Source organism: Sander lucioperca, chromosome 23 (assembly GCF_008315115.2).
Source record: "Sander lucioperca isolate FBNREF2018 chromosome 23, SLUC_FBN_1.2, whole genome shotgun sequence".
NCBI lineage: Eukaryota > Metazoa > Chordata > Actinopteri > Perciformes > Percidae > Sander > Sander lucioperca.
In genome coordinates this window covers 13,780,710-13,801,180 of record NC_050195.1, presented here as the reverse complement: position 1 = coordinate 13,801,180, position 20,471 = coordinate 13,780,710, and the positions used below count along the sequence as shown (strand labels likewise).

At 40.6% G+C, this 20,471-nt stretch overlaps 1 protein-coding gene across 1 annotated transcript in view; it reads left to right on the top strand.

Moving 5' to 3' along the window:
* The first annotated feature begins 7,591 nt into the window (after positions 1-7,591).
* The window catches only part of LOC116048944 (SCO-spondin-like), a 147,883-nt gene continuing 135,003 nt past the window's right edge, over positions 7,592-20,471 (top strand). The window contains exons 1-6 of the mRNA XM_035998115.1: positions 7,592-7,960; positions 8,249-8,333; positions 11,329-11,538; positions 13,569-13,651; positions 19,139-19,309; positions 20,065-20,288. Of these exons, the coding sequence (XP_035854008.1) occupies positions 7,765-7,960; positions 8,249-8,333; positions 11,329-11,538; positions 13,569-13,651; positions 19,139-19,309; positions 20,065-20,288 (969 nt within the window). The 5' untranslated portion in view covers positions 7,592-7,764. The remainder of the gene's footprint in view (positions 7,961-8,248; positions 8,334-11,328; positions 11,539-13,568; positions 13,652-19,138; positions 19,310-20,064; positions 20,289-20,471) is intronic.

The window sequence follows — 20,471 nt, the reverse complement described above, 5'->3', positions numbered from 1 at the left end:
AGAAGGCCTCCAGAGGGGTTTCGCCTTCGCCGCCGGCCTCCAGAAGGATTCTGCTTTCGCTGTCGCCCTCCAGAGGGGATTCGCCTTCGTCGCTGGCCTTCAGAGAGGCTTCGCCTTCGCCGCCAGTCTTCAGAAGGGATTCGCCTTCACCGCCGGCCTTCTGATGGGTTTCGCCGTCGCGGACGGCCTCCTGAGGGGATTGGTCTTCGCCGCTGCCCTCCAGAGGGGTTTTACCCTCGTCGACAGCCGCCTCGGAGCCCTCGCTGTCCTGCTTGGCCGCCTGAGGGACTCTACCTTCGCCAACCTGTTCGGCCGCCTGAAGGCTTCTGCCTTCGTTGCTGCTCTCTGTCCCCTGTTGCCGAGGCCTCTCTGTCCCCTGTTGCCGAGGCCTCTCTGTCCCTGTCCTGGGGCCTTCCTGTTCCCTTCCCCGAGTGGCCCCCCAGTTTTCCCCCGGGCCTCTACGGCCCTCTGTTTCCCCTGAGTGCCCTCTATGCTCTCTGTTCCCTGTGCCTCAGTGACTCTCTGTTCTCTAGACCCGTTTCGACATCTGGGATCTGTCCCTTGGGAGGGGGTACTGTCAGGGTTTTGGTATTTGTTCTGTTTTATTGTGTAGTCTTGTTTCTCTGTTTTGCTTGGTTTCCTGTTTTATTTTGTAGTCGGTCTTGTCTCCCTTGTCTTGTCTAACTTTCTTCCTGTCTTTGTTTGTTTCCCGCCTTTTTTGATTTGTTCCACCTGTTGTGTCACCTGCCTCTCGTTCCCTCGTTACCTTGTGTATTTAGCCTCTCTGTTTTCCCTTGTCTCTCATCGGATCATTGTTTGTGTCTGGTTTTGTTCCTGTCAGCACGTCGTAGCCTGTTCTGTTGTTTTCTGCCTGCTCCATTTTTGGACCGCCTTTGGTTTGCTCCTGTTTTTGTGTTTAATAAATCCTCGTGCTCATTACTCCTTCGCCTGCTCTCTGCATTTGGGTCCACCATCCTCGCTAACCTTGACAGATATAGCATCTTTCACAGACAAAGTCACAAAGTGCTTCACATGATAAACATTTGTACAAAACATAGTAAGTTGTAAAACTAAAAAGACTAAAAGACTAAAAACAATCATTAAATATATATATATATATATATATATATATATATATATATATATATATATATATATATATATATATATATATATATATATATATATATATATATATATATATATATATATATACATTTTTATATACATGAATCAAAAGCAAATTTAAACAAGTGCGTCTTCAGCTGCTTTTTAAAAGCTTCAACAGACTGCAGGACACAAGACAATAGGAATTCCACAGGTTTGGAGCCACCGCTTCAAAGGAACAGTCACCTCTAGTTTTTAAATGGGTGCGTGGGACAACCAGTAATCCCTGGTTAGAAGACCTGAGGGGCCTGTTCGTAGTGTACGAATGGAGCAGGTCCGAGATATACACTGGAGCCTGACCATGCAAAGCTTTATAAGTCAGAACCAAAACTTAAATTCAATCAACTAAATTTGATCCTGAAGTTAATCGGAAGCCAATGTAATGAGTATAAGATCGGAGTGATGTGCGACATCCTGCTAGACCTGGTCAGCAGCCTTGCAGCAGAATTCTGGACTATTTGTAGACGGTCCTGGGACGATTTGCTGAGACAGGTGAAAATAGAGTTGCAGTAATCAAGCCGAGATGAAATAAAAGCATGAATGATCATCTCAAGCTCAGAATGTGAAACAGCTCCTCTAAATTTGGCAATATTTCTTAATTGAAAGAAACATGTGCGGGTCAGAGATGTAATATGTTGATCCAAGAACATGTTATTATCAAATATAACACCAAGATTTTTCAGTTTGGACTGAACAGCTGAGGACAAGGAGCCCAGCAGCTGACTAATCTTGGAAGCTAAAGTGTCCAGAGCAACAATAAGGACTTCGGTCTTATTTTCATTGAGCTGTAGGAAGTTGTTTGCGAGCCAATCCTTGATCGAATTGAAACATTTAAGCAATTTCAACACTTTATCAGTGTTATAGGCAGTATGTGTAAATTTGTTATAAACGTGTGCTCTTTAAAAAGTAGTAAGCATTGTTTGCCAGTTACATTAAATGTTTAAAAATATGTTACATAAGGTACTGCTTATATTATTTCACCATCTGTACACAAATGTAATTAGTGAATGCACGTGTCCGTGGCTGCATGGGCGTTTTAATGTGGGCTGGTGTGGCTGCAGTGCCAGGGCTGAATTTTTGTACCAGTCCGCCCCTGTACATAGCAGAAATCCTGTTGTGCGTCTGCCCTATTTCTGATACTGTGGCAGCAGAAATCAACATAGAAGAAACACTGGGTAGCTTTTGTGCCTATTATTATTATTATTATTATTATTATTATTATTATTATAGCTACATGTTGAATTGGCTGCAGGGCTACTCTGGCAGTTTTATATTTTTATAAAGATACCCATTTTATAATAGGCCTACCCATAATACTTTTATAACAATACCCATAATAATTTGGAATATTTTTTGTTTTTTCTTTCCTTTTATTTTTACTACACAACCTCCCGGTCCCCACTGTGAAAACCTTTGGCCTAGGCTATTTCATTATGTTTTATCCAGGCAATGCATAGTATTAATTATTGCACACACACACACACACACACACACACACACACACACACACACACACACACACACAAATAAATACTGAATTAAATAAACATTTTTTATATGTACGAATTTATGTGTCATTTATCAGATCAGACTCCGTCCCCACCCAAACCCCTGCCGTCTGTCGGACAGGGGCCTCCTCCAGACGTTCCCAATTTACCCGCACTACCCGTTTGGGCTTACCAGGTCTGTCCAGAGTCTTCCCCCACCCCCTGACCCAACTCACCACCAGATGGTGATCGGTTGACAGCTCTGCCCCTCTCTTCACCCGAGTGTCCAAAACATACGGCCTCAGATCAGATGAAACGATTATAAAATCGATCATTGACCTTTGGCCTCGGGTGCTCTGGTACCGAGTACACTTATGAGCATCCCTATGTTCGAACATGGTGTTCGTTATAGACAATCCATGACTAGCACAGAAGTCCAACAACAAACAACCACTCTGGTTTAGATCAGGGAGGCCGTTCCTCCCAATCACGCCTCTCCATGTGTCTCCATCATTGCCCACGTGCGCGTTGAAGTCCCCCAGCAGAACTATGGAGTCCCCCACTGGAGCCCCATGCAGGACTCCATTCAAGGTCTCCAAGAAGGCCGAATACTCTGAGCTCTTGTTTGGTGCATACGCACAAACAACAGTCAGAGTTTTCCCCCCCACAACCCGCAGGCGTAGGGAGGCGACCCTCTCGTCCACCGGGGTAAACTCCAATGTAGCGGCGCTCAGCCGGGGGCTTGTGAGCTCCACCTCCCGCACCAGTTCCGGCTCCTTCCCCCACAGAGAGGTGACGTTCCACGTCCCCAGAGCCAGCGTCTGCTGCCCGGGTCTGGTCCGTCGAGGCCCCTGACCTTCGCTGCCACCCATGTGGCAGCGCACCCGACCCCAGCGGTTCCTCCCACAGGTGGTGGGCCCATGGGTTGGAGAGATAGGCGCCATGTAGCTTTTTCGGGCTGTGCCCGGCCAGGCTCCGTGGCAAACCCGGCCACCAGACGCTCGCTGACGGGCCCTCCATCTGGGCCCTCCATCTGGGCCTGGCTCCAGACGGGGGCCCCGATCTTCCTCCGGGCAGGGTCAGTCTATCGCTACCTTGTTTTTTTCATAGGGTTTTTTGTGACGTCATGTGCAAAGGGTAAATAGTTCCGACCAAGCGCATTTACTTAAAGCAACTTTTAGCAACTTTTAGCGTCAATAAGAACGACAAAGATGGGTGTGAGAACCTGTTGGAGTAACTAACTTGAGTACTCTATATAAATTAATGCGAGTACACAAACTTTGAAATGACTGTAAATGCCCATCCCTACTAGTAGCAGTGATAAATTAGGGTAAAGCTCAATGCTTGCCTGTACTTGCCTGATCTGGAGGAAATTAGCCAACTTGGCTTCCTCCATCTTTTAAATGCATCATCTTCTCTGGTCATGCAACTCTTAAAGGGTTTTTTAGGTTGGGTAGAATGAATCCAGTTTGTTTGCTGCTATATCATAGCTGCAGCATGTTGTTTTTGCATGTTTGTGTTTAATGTCTGGCAGTCTGGGTTTCAAAATGGCCAGTTGGCAACCGCACACAGGCCAAATAAAAACAGACATTCGGTCCCGATATGAAAAAAAAGGAGAAAATACTGGCTGTAGCATTGTTGTCAGAGGAAATTGGATTTTAACATGTTTCCTTAATAGCTAATGATATATTGTGGTATTTTTTTTATTTAATACAGTAAATATATTACATATTGGACCTTTAAGGTATCAAAAGTAAAAGTACATAATAGACAGCAGAATGGTCCATTTTTTTTTATATTATCAGTATCAGGGCTGGACTGGGACAAAAAATTGGCCCTGGCATTTTTGGCCCAGGTGGTCCTCCTAAAATATGAGTGCATTCTATGATATGAGTTGCCAGGTGTTCTGCGTTCATATGATAGTTTTGGATCCTTCAAGAGGGGTCTCAAGACTTATCTGTTGATCTTACACTTAAATAATGAATTAATTCTTAGAGTAGATAGTTAGGTTTGTATATTTATGGTATTTTTATTTATTTATTATTGATATTTGATATTGTATTGCCATTATTGTTATTATTACTATTTTGCTTAATATTGGCTTAGCAACTTTTAAAAAACGTTTACTGTTCATTTTAACTATTGTAAGATTCATATTTTGTTGCTTTGGACAAAAGTGTCTGCTAAATACTACAACAACAACAACCCTTCCCAAAAGCTACAATAAAGCTGAGAGTAGTATATGCCCTGGAAAAGAGCACCAATACAAGAGAAGCTAATAAAGCAATTCAAGGAACACTGATGCTTGTATCAACACTGATTTTATAGATCACCCAGACTGTCAGCTACCCAACAGGCCAACCGCTAGCATTTTCAATGTAAGCTTAAGCAGTTAAGTTACCTGACAGCCACTACCTTTAATGTTACAGCCCAACTGCTTGTTGCGCACACACACACACACACACACACACACACACACACACACACACACACACACACACACACACACACACACACACACACACAAACACAGCTTCCCTCCCTTCCTCCTTCCTAGAGTCCCTGTTAATTTGCCTACTCCTTACCACGTCATCAACTAGGCTACTCTCTCGTCCATCTTTTCCTCACTCGCTCCCATGGCCCTGTCATGGTCACTCTCCTCCTCGGCTTCTTCCCTTGTCATGATGTTGTTTCTGCTTCTCTGTATAGCCAGCCACCTCTCCTCCTTACTCTACTTCAGGTAATGCTGATGTTGAGGCAGCTACTACAGCCCCAATTCCCAAACATGTCAGAAATGTTGGCACATTTTGAGGCATGTAGATTCTTAATCTTTTTCTTATGTAATTTCTCTGCACCTCCCTTGTGCTTTGGTGGTGATTTGTCCATTTTAACCTGGATGCTAAACTTCCAGCATAAGCATAACTATTACAGCTCGTGTGTGTGTGTGCTTGTGTGGAGGCGCGGCCATAGTGGGATTCGTAAATTTGCAGCTGGGAGTGGGGAAAGGGGTTCCTGGATTTGATTGGGTCAGGCCAGTGCCAATAAAGAAAATGAACCATGGGCCGCTGTCAGTTCTTTATGGGCCGACACGGCCCAAAAATAAAAAAGTCTATAAATTATATCGGTGATTCGGCCCAAAAGTGCGTTGGTCCACCGGGAAAATGCCCGGTATGCTAGATGGCCAGTCCAGCCCTGATCGGTATTATTCATGTGTCAGAGTAATTTCAATGTTGTAGCCTGGTTATTTGAGGTGGAGCTGATTTTAACTGCTTTAAATACTGCTTAGTAGTTTAATCTTATATGCATCATGTAGCTACATTTAGCAATAATATAATTAGCAATAGCAAGGTATGTTTTATATTACATTTTGAGAAAATGTTTTTTTTCTTTGTCGTTTTTTTTAACTGAAAATTAGTAATCCATGACCAAAATAGTCATACATTTTGTCACTGTTACTTATGGATGCAAATATATAGAAAATAGCCACCTTTTTGCTGGGGGGCCCCTGTAACCCCTTCAAAGACCCCTGGGGGTCCCCGGCAGGGGCGCCATATAGGGGGGGAAAGTTAGGACAATTCCAAGGGCCCATGACTGACAGGGGCCCCAAAAAATAGGTAAAAACTAATATAAAATTATTAAACCATCATCATTCAGTATATATAATTCAAATATAATAGTAAAATGAATGATCTCTTTGTTTGTACTTGTTTTGGCAGTAAGATGTTAAATATCCCATTGACCAAAAAGCAAACATCCATATTGACCGACCACCCCCCCTGAGGTGGTCGGTCAAGGAAAGGGTGTCAAACTGTAACCCAGTTTTTCCCCAAGAAAGGTGGGTAGCCTACAACCTGTTGTGGTTGTCCATAGTGAAATAAGCTAGCCAGCTACAGACTAGTGTTAGCCTACATTTAATCACCATTTAATCAGCGCAGGGAAACGTTCAGCAAGATATTCATATGAAATCATTGTCCCCGCCCCTTTTAGCAGACTTAACAACAGATGAGTCAGCAGCACCCCAGTCTCCCCCTAACTGTGCCCCTCCCTGTCCCAGTGAAGAAGGTGAGAACATTGTGGTCAATGACATGTCTGTTAGCATCATAGCAGGGAGTCTGTGGGGATTTCTCTGTCTCTCTTGCTCTTTTTACCATTACAAAAAAGAAAATTAAATATTTATTACTGACAGAAATTCAAACACATTAATAACAATTATTTTCTCACATAATGATCATTATGAAATAAAATAAAAAAACAACAACCTAGGCCTACTGTCTGTACTGGATGACAACAGTTGGAAACAGTGAGTAGCTTACCTGAGCCTGCATGTAAGATACAGAAAATATTAACTGGATTCAACTACAAGAAGCAAGACAGTTGCAAGCCTTTAATTGGAGTTATGTAAAGCTTTTGATGGGACAGTTAGGTCCTAGAGATGTGGTGACAACAGCTGGGGGGCCCAATTAGATTTTTTGTCATGGGGCCCAAAATTCCTGGCGGTGCCCCTGGTCCCCGGACCCTACTTTGAAAACCAGTATGGTAACTCAGGCAGTTACCAGTGGGGATGTAGCTAACGTTAGCTTGACTGGGATGCTGCTTAACAGTATCAGCATCAGACTGTCGTCTCCAACTAAATCACAGACTAACGACCAAACAGTTGGTTATTAATATCGGGTTGGTTATTTACAGACAACACTTAGCCTAGCGATAGTGATTCAGTCAAATATGTAGCCTACTGTATGTCCAGATAAGCAATATGTGTCCGGTCATTGATCCACTTGGACGGGGGAAGCCCGAGGGGACATGGCGGCTGTTGTACACTATTCGACGAGGCAACATACTTCATATAGACACAACTTATGAAAACAACACCAAAGAACTGGAAGGCTGGTTTGGACGTCGGTAACCATGGCAACGGTAAAGCTTAGCATTCGGGTCAGCCCGAGATGGCACGCTTCATTGAATAAATGCCCTCATCATCATCCTTCCCTTAAACGCCTCTCTTTACAAGATTAGGCTGTGATAAACATCTCTTTATTAGGTGGCTGAGGCTCCGCAGCCCCGCCATCCCCTGCACCCTACACTGCCCTGTTTGACGGGGCGAGGTCAGTGGATGTGCCCGGCCGTCACAGGTCCGCTGACCAATGCCTGTCCTCCCAGCTGTGACTTTGCCACTTTTATCCAATGGCAGCAGGTTCACATGCTACTGTACACCCCCATGAGTCACCCCCCCGCTCCCCCTACCCCACATTTAAAACCCTGCATCTCGGGCTCCGCAAGGACATTTTATGGCAAGGGATTCCCAAAAGGTAAGTGGACCTTTTTGTTTATTGTAGCAGGACAATAAGATTATAAAAATGTGTAAACATTTCAAGGAATTTAAGATGGATAGGGTTGATCACTCACAATGAAATACAGCAACAACATCGGATTGATTGGTAAAAGTCTATAGGCTGCTCATTAGGCTGTGTGTGAACCTGCCTGACTGAAGAATGTCTTCAGCTGCTAATTATGGTGACTTTATTTCCTTAAAGACAAAAATGATATTTAATTAGAAATTATGAATAAAAGACTTGACTGCAAACTTTTTTTTACAGGAATTCTGAGTACAAACATTCAGCAGAGGACCATGGGGACTCTGCTACTGACTCTCCTTGGACTGCAGATAGTGATGGGAATGGGGTAAGCATGATTCAGACCAGTCAAAGCTGGGTTAAGCCCATTCTGTAGACTGTTTACTGGGGCAGGGGTCTTCACTGTTTTTGAGACCAAGGACCCCTTAGCTGAAAGACAGACAGAGCAGGGACCCCCTACTTCATAGATTGTGCATAAAATGCAGTTGCACCGGGCCAACAATAATGTGTAGGGCGGCCTAAAGCCTTTACACATATAGCCTACTTTTTTATGGTGCGTACAATACTAATCTTAAAGTAATAATTATTGACGTATTCATATATTTATACATCATGTTGTCATGTTAAACATACATGTGGAATGGACAGTAACTGAATCTGTGGATGGCTATCTTAGTGGCTATCTGTAGGCAAGTAAGTCTATCAAACACATTGTGTAAGTGAAATTAGTCTTTTTGAAAATAATTTATCTTTGCTAATAATACGTTGGATTAAAAAAAAACCTCAAAAAACAATAATTTGGCGCCCCCTCTGCAGTAACTCTGAGGACCCCCTAGGGGTCACGTACGCCCTGTTGAAGATCTCTATAGAACAGGGGTCTTCAATGTTTTTCAATCCAAGGATCCCTCAACTGACAGAGAGACGGAGCAAGGACCCTCTACTACATATATTGTATAAAATGAAGTTGCATATTAAACTGGGCCTACAAAAACCTGTGGGGCCACCTAAAACCTTTATACATGTATTTTTGCATGGAATACTAAGCTATTAAAATGGCCTAATCATTTTTAACATGATTTTATAAATCATGTTTTAATGTTACACATACTAAAAAGAGGAATAAAAAAATCAGCTTTTGGAAATTGATCTTAACGCCTTAATTTAAAAAATGAGGAAAAATCCAACCTTTAAGGAGATCAATTTTCTTTGTGAATGAATAATGTATCGTAAATAAATAAATGTTCTTCCTTAAAATACAGGGGGCATAAGTAAGTACACCCCTATGTTAAATTCCCATAGAGGCAGGCAGATTTTTATTTGTATGTATTAGTTATTTCATGGATCCAGGATACTATGCATCCTGATAAAGTTCCCTTGGCCTTTGGAATTAAAATACCCCCACATCATCACATACCCTTCACCATACCCCCACATCATCACATACCCTTCACCATACCTAGAGATTGGCATGGGGTACTTTCCATAAGATCATCTCTCAAAACAAATCAAACCAGCTATTAGGCTAACTGAAATAAAACCATGCCAATCTCTAGGTATGGTGAAGGGTATGTGATGATGTGGGGGTATGGTGAAGGGTATGTGATGATGTGGGGGTATGGTGAAGGGTATGTGATGATGTGGGGGTATGGTGAAGGGTATGTGATGATGTGGGGGTATGGTGAAGGGTATGTGATGATGTGGGGGTATGGTGAAGGGTATGTGATGATGTGGGGGTATGGTGAAGGGTATGTGATGATGTGGGGGTATGGTGGAGGGTATGTGATGATGTGGGGGTATGGTGAAGGGTATGTGATGATGTGGGGGTATGGTGGAGGGTATGTGATGATGTGGGGTATGGTGAAGGGTATGTGATGATGTGGGGGTATGGTGGAGGGTATGTGATGATGTGGGGGTATGGTGAAGGGTATGTGATGATGTGGGGTATGGTGGAGGGTATGTGATGATGTGGGGGTATGGTGAAGGGTATGTGATGATGTGGGGGCCAAGGGAACTTTATCAGGATGCATAGTATCCTGGATCCATGAAATAACTGGCCTTTTAAAAATAAATATCTGCCTGCCTCTATGGGAATTTAACATAGGGGTGTACTTACTTATGCCCCCTGTATTTTAAGGAAAAACATTTATTTATTTACGATACATTATTCATTGACAAAGAAAATTGATCTCCTTAAAGGTTGGATTTTTTCCTCATTTGTTAAATTAAGGCATTAAGATCAATTTCCAAAAGATGATTTTTGTATTCCTCTTTTTAGTCAACTTTAGCATGGGTTCATAAACTTATGAGCACTTATGAGTACATGTAGCACTGTGAATCCTTATACTGTATCTAGGGATGGCGTTAGTGGCATCCTTACCAATAGGCCAGTAAGCCTATCATCAGTATAATAATATGTTGGATTCATTTTAGGACTTTTTAATTTTTGAAAAAAAATTACAAAACATAACAATAATTTAGAGGCATTGACTCTGAGGACCCTCTAGGGATCACGGACCCCCTGTTGAAGATCCCTGCTATAGAGTACACTGTAGAGATGAGGAAGGTGAGAAAGATAAAATGTGACAACGGTAATGAGCAAGACTCACCTGTCTGAGTGCATACTGTGTAAATCATAGTAAGTTCATATTAAAATAATGCTTCTCCAAGCACAAGGCCCTAACCCCCCGACCAACCAGTTTCAGTAGAAATACTCGTTAGAGTAGATAGTCCAAAACACATCAGGCTCTATACTGAAGGTAAAGCTGTCAAGGTTTTAATAGTGCTTAGGATTTTGTTTTTGACTAATGTAAATGAATGAATGTGTCTTCATAGACTGGAGTGTATTGAAGTAATGAGCAGTTGCAGCAAATGAGACAATATTGTAACGCTTAACTCTATTATTCTGTTAAAACACATTATAGAAAAAACAAATTACATTTACAGTATAAGCTTCCACTTCCACATAACATGTTCTGTGTATCAGTAAGGCATTTTTTTTATCTGTTGCATGCCATCAAATTACATAAGAACATGGTTACTGATGATATTTTTATTCTAATTCCGTGTCTTTTTATAAAGGAACCTAATTACAACCTAATTACAATTGCACTATCAATCAACACATACCTCATAACTTTGTCTGTTGCTGTCTTAGTATGTGTTTCATAATAATGATCTTTTATGCAAGTAGTGAGCAGAAGTTTCTTCTTGGCCCTCAGAATTCAGGACCTTGAATTAAACTTTATGCAAGTACCAATGTGGACAACAGTTCACTTGAAAATTAAGTATTAGAGAGGACATTAAATCTATGCATTGTGCTTCAGACACTGGTGTGAACACACGGTGGAGGAGAGAGTGGAGCGAGTCCTTTCCCCACGCCTGCAGCTTGAAGTGAGCTGTTCACAGGTGTATCAGTACAACACCCAGGGCTGGAGGCTAGATGTGGACAGGATGCGCATCAAACACGGCGGTGATGATGGCATCGCACTCTACTACATACAACAGGGTCTAAACGCATCCTGTTTCTTGTACAAGTAAGTGAAAAGTTAAGTAATTGTCAGTCTGTTGGTATGTCTCTTCATCTTTCATGTTTGAAGAGTTTCTGGTAAACAGAGAGTGTTCTCAGTTCTTAAGTTCAAAAGCATAATGGAAGTATGGCTGGTGTCGATTATATTAGAGATGTTATGATTAAATTTTTTTCTTCCTGATACTGATACTCATTCCGCTACCTGAACCTGTGCATGGCCGATACCGAGTACCGATCAGACACAAAAACGTTTTATATACATATATATATATATATATATTAGGGCTGTCAGCATTAACGTGTTAATCGCGATGCGATTAAGGGCCGCCACGATGCCATTCATTTTTTAATCGCATTAATCGCATTAATCGCATTAATTGCATTAATTGCATTAATCGCAGAAATTTAGAGAAAATAAAAGACATTAATCGTTTGACAGCCCTATTTAGGAGTTACTACACACTATATTGACTCTAGTAAGGATAGGGATTTTTAATTTTTTAGTTACTTGGAGGAATTGTGCAATAATGACAGATTCACATATTTTTCTTTTGTTTACAGTATAAATAATTACAAATCTTAAAATCAAGTTCATAAAGTAACTTTCTTTGCATTCATTTGATTCCCAATCAAGATACACTGGTAAAAAATGCTTTCCATTGTTAATATGTACTTAAAAACTGTTCTGAAATGCAAAATAATAGAATTTTAATCATGTGATAAAATATGCGATTAATCGCGATTAACTATAGAACTTCAGCGATTAATCGCGATTAAAAAAAAATTAAATAATCGTTTGACAGCCCTAATATATATATTTGTTTTTTAACAGTTGTACACTACTAACCATGTATGGATGTGATATGATTGTTTTAAAGCGCTAAAGGGACGGCGCTAAAGGGACGGCGCTAAAGGGATGGCGCTAAAGGGACGGCAATAGTCCCGATCAAGCGCATTTACTTAAAGCGCTAAAGGAGACTTTTAGCGTCAATAAGAATGACAAAGGCACCTGACCAAGCGTCCATATTTTACGAGACGAGTGTGAGAACGTGTTGAGATATGAAAGGGGAGAGAGAGGGGGAAGACATGCAGGAAATTTGTCACAGGTCAGAGTCAAACCCTGGACCTCTGCGTCGAGGCATAAACCTCTCAGTATATGTGCGCCTGCTCTGCCACTGACCCAACCCGGCCACCACCGTGATATGATTGTTTAACTTTCTTTTGTTGTCTACCTTGACAGTACAGAAAAAGTACATGAAGAAACTACTTTATCTTTCTTGGGCTAAATTACGCTGTATTGGATCGGTGCATAGATGCGCATACTCACCAATACCAGCGTTTTAGGCAGTATCGGAGGCATTTCCAATACGGGTATTGGTATGAGAACATCTCTAGATCAGATAAAAAAGCCAGCATGAAACATTTCCCAGATCACATTTCCTCTAGTATTAATGTGTTGTGGTGGGAATGTGGTGACGGATCATGTTTTGGTTGGTAAGGGCACCTTTGGGTATGGTGGGTGTGGGCATGATTAAGGGGGAATAGCTGGAACATAAATGATATGTGTATGTTACACTCTCCTGGGGAAACCAACTTAACAATGAACCCAGTGCAGGAGTTATTGAATAGTTATATATAATGATCCAATTCTGCAGAATTTCGCAGACAGTTTTTTCTGCTTGGGGTGGAGATGTGTTAACATTCTATTTTAATTTATTTTAATTTGTTTAAAATCTGCGGAAAATTCTGCCGAATTCTGCGTCTGCAGATTCTGTGTTGCCCTGGTTATTGCCTTCACAAAAGTGAGACATTTCTTAAAACATTGCCTAATGTTATGTGTTTTTCTTTAAAGGTGTACACGTTTGGTCAGCTGGGGTAGATGATGTACTTTTGAACATACAACAGTATCCAATTAACTGGCTTTAAAGGGTAACATGCTGAATCTGTATGGGAAGCTGGTCCATAATACCTGTAATTCACAGCAATTCAGTATTGTGTACCTATTGACTCTTCACCTGATGTGTCTGTTGTTCTAAGGCCCCCAGAGATGGAGAACCAGATGGTGAACAAAACAGTGAGGGCATGTTGTGAGGGCTGGGGCGGACCACGCTGCTCTGAAGGTGAGAACAAGAAACTAACCAATCAGATGCCTGTACAGTATGCCTGCATCATGCTTAGTTTACATGTGAAATACAATGCAAAAATACCACAAAGTTGGTGATAAATTGGAAATATATAGTACCAGTCAAAAGTTTGGACACACTTTACCACCTCACATTCAAGTGAATGGGAAAGTGTGTCCAAACCTTTGACTGGTACTGTATGTAAATGTACTGTACTTAACAAAATATGAAATCATTATCTACATATCATTAAAAAAATAACTTTTGTATGGTGTGTGCAACTTAGAAAGCAAACTGACTTGAATTTATATTATTTTATTAGATTTTGATGTAACAGAGAGTCCATGGGTAAACAGGAATGGGTCAGGAAAAGGGTGCAGGTAAGTAAATAGATACAGATACAGATTGTGGTTAGGTTCAGGTACAGGTACAGGTTCCACGGTTACATGATTTACTGTAGGTTACAGGGACAGGTTCTGGATTTAGGTACAGGTAACCGTACAGGTTCAGATAGCTGGAAAGCAAGACATGAAGCAACATTGACAATCTGGCAGGGAATGTGTGGACATAAATCAGTTATACTGCAGAGCTGATGAGAAAAAGTGGAAACGGGTGAGCAGGTGAAAGAGAGACAAAGTCAGGATGGATGGAAATGCAGGGTGCTGGGGAGGTGAGAATGTGGCTGAAGGGTGGAATGTGGACTGAGGACGACTATGTGACATCGTCATTTCAAATGAAGTACTAAATCTAATACTCAAAGAAGTATAGCAGTGTATGACATTCTTACATATCTTATCGTGTTTCTTTATTCCCATGTAATCAAAGGTTGTTGTTCATCCCACAGTTTAGGCTTATTTTTATTTAACGACAAAATAAGAAATTTATTACAAATCACTGTAACTACTTTGAATTACCAAATTAGGATAGAAAACAACCTACCAATGACTTTTCCACAGGTTTCTTTCAAGATTCTAAACTTCATTTACCAGCTAATCTGGATTTAATAAAACACTATTTCCCATGTATTTTAAAGATCTAAAGACAGTGACTACACCAGAATAGTCTATATCCATGACGTTCCACTTCCGGGATTGCTCCGGTGCCGCAGGAAATTCCGCTGGATGCATGTCTTTTCCATTCCATTCCTCTGTCTTTGTGTTGGCGTTCTAACCTCTGGTGGATTTGTGAGGACTATGGTTAACTGCTCCTCAGATTTCTGCAGGGTAAATCCAGACAGCTAGCTAGACCAGGGGTTTTCAAACTTTTTGTGTGTGTGGACCACTATTTGTAATCAAAAATTTTATATAAATTATATATATATATATAATAATATATAATATATTTTTATATAATACACATAATAAAATATTATATAGTCCTACCTGAATTAATCTGCACCTCTTAATAGATCTACTAGCACTAAAACTATAACTGGTCATCACATCAGTACAGGCTTGTTAAAAGAAAAGTTTAAAGAAAAGAAAGTTCTGCACACAACGGCTGCCACATATTTAATTTATTTATTTACTCAAGCGCCTGAGCGGGCATAATCAGGTTCATTTGAACAACAGGCTTATTTCCATAGCAATGAAGTATTAAATCTATACAGTAATAAGAACACTTGGATATAGTCAAAACTTCAAAACCTTTGGCGAATTTAGGGGATTATTAATCTTCAGAGTTTTACAAGTCCTCAAAAAGTAGGCTATGTGAAATTGTCCACTTAACAGCACATCCGCAAAACATTTCAGAAACGCGAGATCAAGAAACTAACTGGAAATTAAAATAATAATAGGCCTTATTCATTAGGGCCCGAGCACCACTGGTGGATCTAGAAAATTTTACATGAGGTGGCAAGGGGTAGCGAGAGATCTTGGCAGGGTGGCAGGGGAAGACGGTACATATGTAAACACACTGCTATGCCCTACTATGCCCCACAACACCCTGCTACGCCCTGAACTGCTACAACTATTATTTCTAGTCATAGTTCCATTATCTTTGTTGTTACTATAATTGCCACCGTTCATCATACCAACTGGTTTAACTATTATGAATCTTAATTCCCTATATCTGTATATCTGTATTTGTCTCTGTGTCCCAACTGGCAGCAGCAGATGGCTGCCCACCAAGAGCCTGGGTCTGAGGAGAAAATGTTGGTAACATTATGAAGTCTATGTTGGCTTGGCTAGTGTCCTCTGTTCTATACAGACCACTTCTCAATAACCTTTTTGAACTCTTTGCATGGCCCAAACCACAGTTTGACGTGATGGATTGTTTTTACCCATCCGGGCAGATGCTCTGTCAGCATCAGACTCTTGAATGTTGTGCTGTGTATAGATTACTGCAAGGTGATGTATGTATGTAAAGCTGTTCTTGCCTCGAAAAAGAACCAAGTGTGGCTTTATTTCAGGTGCTTAGACGGACTGGAAGTTGTTTGTGTTGTTACAAAAACCAGATCCAGTTGTGTTCAAGATAATCTTGAAGCTCTGTGACTGGGAGTTGAATCCGGATGGGTGTTGTTGGGCGAGCCCTTTTTAAACTGCACAAACACTGTTCCCCTTCAGTAATTATAGTACTATAATTATAGTATATAAGTATTATAAGTCATAATTCTGACTCAACTAGTTCTTACAGTAAGTGAGATACATTTCAATGGAATTTAGCCAACTTGTATTTCTCAATCTGATACATTTGACCTTTTTTGTGTTTGACTCATGCACGATTTTTATCTACAACAGCTTTTTTATTTTATTTAAATGCAAGTAAAACTGTAGGAGGTAAGAGATGAACAGACATACAGCAGTAATTACTATTACCTTCCACATGTCATGTTATCCATATTATTATAATGCAGCAATTTAATAATTAGCACTTATTTCACATGCAGTTTGATTAGATGCATTTCTGTTTAAAATTGTGACTTGCGATTGTGCATACACTAGCCGTATGGTATTAACAGCCTATAAAAAAATAGTAGGATCCTAATATTGATTTCTATTGATGAAAATTAGCTATGTACATTTACTTAAGTATTGTATTATATACTTAAGTACAATTTTGAGGGATAGGCTACTTGTACCATTTCATGCCACTTAATACTTCCACTCCACATCAGAGGATGATCTAAACTTTATTCTCTACAACCATATATTTGATCATTATTACTACAGATTGTTTTACATAGAAAATATATCTTTAGATTATGAAATATGATACACTGTCATAGAGTTCTACCCCAAAGTCAATGAAATGTTTTAAAAGGTTTATAAATTAGATGAACCTTGGCCAGATATGGCACTGAAATATTGCTTAAATGTTATTGCATCAGTTACAGGTTAAATTATAATGATATAACACTATTGAAAATGGCCCTTCTGCATAATTAGTACTTTTGATAAGAACATTTTGCTGATAAAAGTTTTGTATTTTTAATTATATATATTATTATTATATATAAATAATATCAGTTTAATAGTCATGAATTATATGGTGTAACGGTAGAAAGGAAATATTTGAATTGATGAAATTACATGGAAGCATTAATGTGTACATCATTTTAATGTAGGCCGTATGCTATGCGTGTGATGTGATCATGACAACATTCTTTGCCTCTGGCCCTATACACATTTAATAAAAACAAAGTAGGCCTACTCCTGGTTAAAAATAAAAAAAAGTTGTTTATGGGAATTTACTGGTAAAATGAAGGTTAAAAAACTATTATTTTATATTTTATTTTGCTTTTCCACGGACCACCTGCAGTACCCTCATGGACCACTAGTGGTCCGCGGACCACAGTTTGGGAATGACTAAGCTAGACTATCTGTCCAATCTGAGTTTTCTGTTGCACGACTATTTTACAGTGGCTCTGTGCGGAGCTTAACACCGCCCATGACGATTGCGATTGGTTTAAAGACATGCCAATAAACCAGAGCACGTTTTCCTCCCATCCAGGAATGCTGTGTGGACTAGCCAAGGGGGTAAGCTTCTACTCACAACACGTACCTCCTATGGCGCCATTTTGATGCTAATAAGCACTCACCCCCGTTAGCATCCCATTGACTGCCATTCATTTTGGCGTCACTTTGACAGAGAATAACTTTACATCTGAAGAGTTTAAAGACTATTTGTCCATTGTTTATTTCTAAAGAAACACGACAATGTATAAAAGGCTCCATTACCTTGTACCTCACGTTATGGTTCCGTAGCAGACGTTTTTATAAAAATAGGCTAACGATTGTGTCATAACCACGAGACTTACTGTCGCATAGTAGAGGAATTACCGTATAGTACAGGAGAAGCTCTCAGGCAGTTTGGACTTCCATTAGCTGTTTAAGTTTAATTACTAATGTTAACTATCATTTTAGTGATCAATAATTAGCCTGTGCCTATGTTACATATACTTATACTATGCCTTACATATACCTACGCTCTCCGTCTCTGCTAGATTGGGAATGATTGAGATTTCTCTTGGCACAGCTACCAGAAGACTTCCAACTTTCTCAGTTGGAGGCTGCTCAGTAACACTCAGCCATCACCGGAAAAGTGCTTCTAATATCCTTCCCTGGTCTCCGTCCAGAGCAATGGGATCTGGTGGTCCATTCTATATACAGACCTTCCTTCAGTGCACTTTGGAGGAGGGTCTGGCAAAGCGAGACTAACACCAGGATATTGTAGAAGTAAATTTTAAATGTCCGCGGCTCAAGGCCAGATAACGGCGCAGACTCCAACGCTTGCTGTAACTTTGCGATTGCTCTTCTTTTTTGTTTAAAATACAACAAGATTAAAAAAGTCGTAAAAGGATATACGCAGAAGTTGACGGAGTCAGATGAGAAAAAGAGCTTTAATGTGCACGAAAGTAAATCAACACACAGGAAAGCCCAAGCAAGGTCCGGACATATCTTGCTAAAGATTTCTTTGTTCTGCAGCGTCTTATATTATGCCAAGACTGACTATCCCCCGGAAAAACCTTCCAATGACCACCTTCAGGACATGCGGTATAACAATTCAATTGGCTGCCTTTGAGTCTAAGACCCTCCTATTTTGGGGAATTTCCACTTGTTGAAGTCATAGTGCTGATTTAGCTTATTTTTAGCTGAGGTTGCTGTCTCTTAAGTTCATGCTTAAGGCATGGGCAGGGGCTCCGCACCAGTCTTTCTGTCTGCGGCTGTGTAGCCTCTACTGAGAGGAGCTGCACAAGGGGGGAGAGTCTATGTGTAGCCGGCAGCCGTGGGAAGCACCGGGAGAGAGAAAGTCTGTGACTCCCACCAGGCAGACACATTGATGTCTCCTATCTATATGACATTGATACACGTTGTATATGTCCCCATAATTCAATTAAAAACCAGATTTATCATATTTTGCCACAACAGTATTCCAGTCCCATTTTCTTTTCTAATTTTTTTTTCATCCTTCTTCTCTCTAACCCATTTCCTCTCCATTTCCATCCTTTTTATAACATTTTTCTCTCTGTTCTCTACCCCCCAGGTGTGGGTGTGCGTGGCCAGTGTTACTCTACGTGGAGTTGTGAGAAGTTCCCTGGCGTTCAGAACTCCTCTCTCATGCCCATGGAGCAGTGCTGCAGCAGCCTGTGGGGGCTGAGCTGGAGGAATGCCTCCGACTGGACCTGCTTGTCTTGCACCTACACTCTTGTCCCTGGTCAGAGAGCATCCATGCACATCTGCACACAAATGCACATACACATACTCAGTGGTGGAAGAAGTATTCAGATCCTTTACTTAAGTAAAAGTACTAATACCACACTGTAGAAATACTCTGTTACAAGTAAAAGTCCTGCATTGAAAATGTTACTGAAGTAAAAGTATGTAAGTATTATCAGGTACATTTACTTAAAGTATTTAGTATTTATTTGAGTAGTGCTCAATGCAGAAAAATCCTCCCATTTTAGAACCTAGAAACGATCAAAAAAGTTCTGTTTTTAATCAGCTAGTCCTTTCAGCCGTACTTGTAGGCCTGTATATTGTTGGGTAGTTTAATTTATAATAAAATATCAGATTTTATGCAAAAATCTTAATTTGTAAAGTAACTAAAGCTGTCAGATGTATGTAGTGGAGTAAAAGTACAATATTTCCCTCTGAAATGTAGCGGAGTAGAAGTAGAAATAAAAGACTCAAGTAAAATACAAGTACCTCAAATTTGTACTTAAATACAGTACTTGAGTAAATGTACTTAGTTACATTCCACCACTGCACATACTGGACCTGCGTACCTGTTTTTGATGTTGTTTAAGCATTGATTAATGGCATATGAATTAATTTCTCTTAATTCTTAAAATCTCTCTTCTTTAGTAGTATTTTGCGTTAATGCACTGAGAAGACTGCAGATGCTCACTGCTTGTATTTCATATGACACCATCACATAACTTACAAAGATTACTTCTCCCTCCTCCACAGACTCCCAGTCCTCCCCACTGGTGCGGGGTGGTCTGCTGGGTAGCGTCAGGGTGCCTCAGAGCTCAGCCACCTGCATGTCCTGGGGTGGAGCCCACTACCAGACTTTTGATAGGAAACACTTCCACTTCCAGGGCAGCTGCACTTACCTGCTGGCCTCATCTACTGATGGCACCTGGGCAGTCTACATCAGAACAGTCTGTGACGGTACAGGGAACTGCAGTAAGGTATGAAACAGAAAAGAAAGCAGATTCCACGGCTCAAGAAGTTGATGAAGCGGTATTATTAGTCACAAATCCTTGACCTTTTTACTAGAATTTTTCCACAAGTAGCCATAATATAGCAGCAGTGAATATGCATAAAAAATGATAGTGACATTGTGGAGCTTAGCTGGGTGCCAATGATAGACA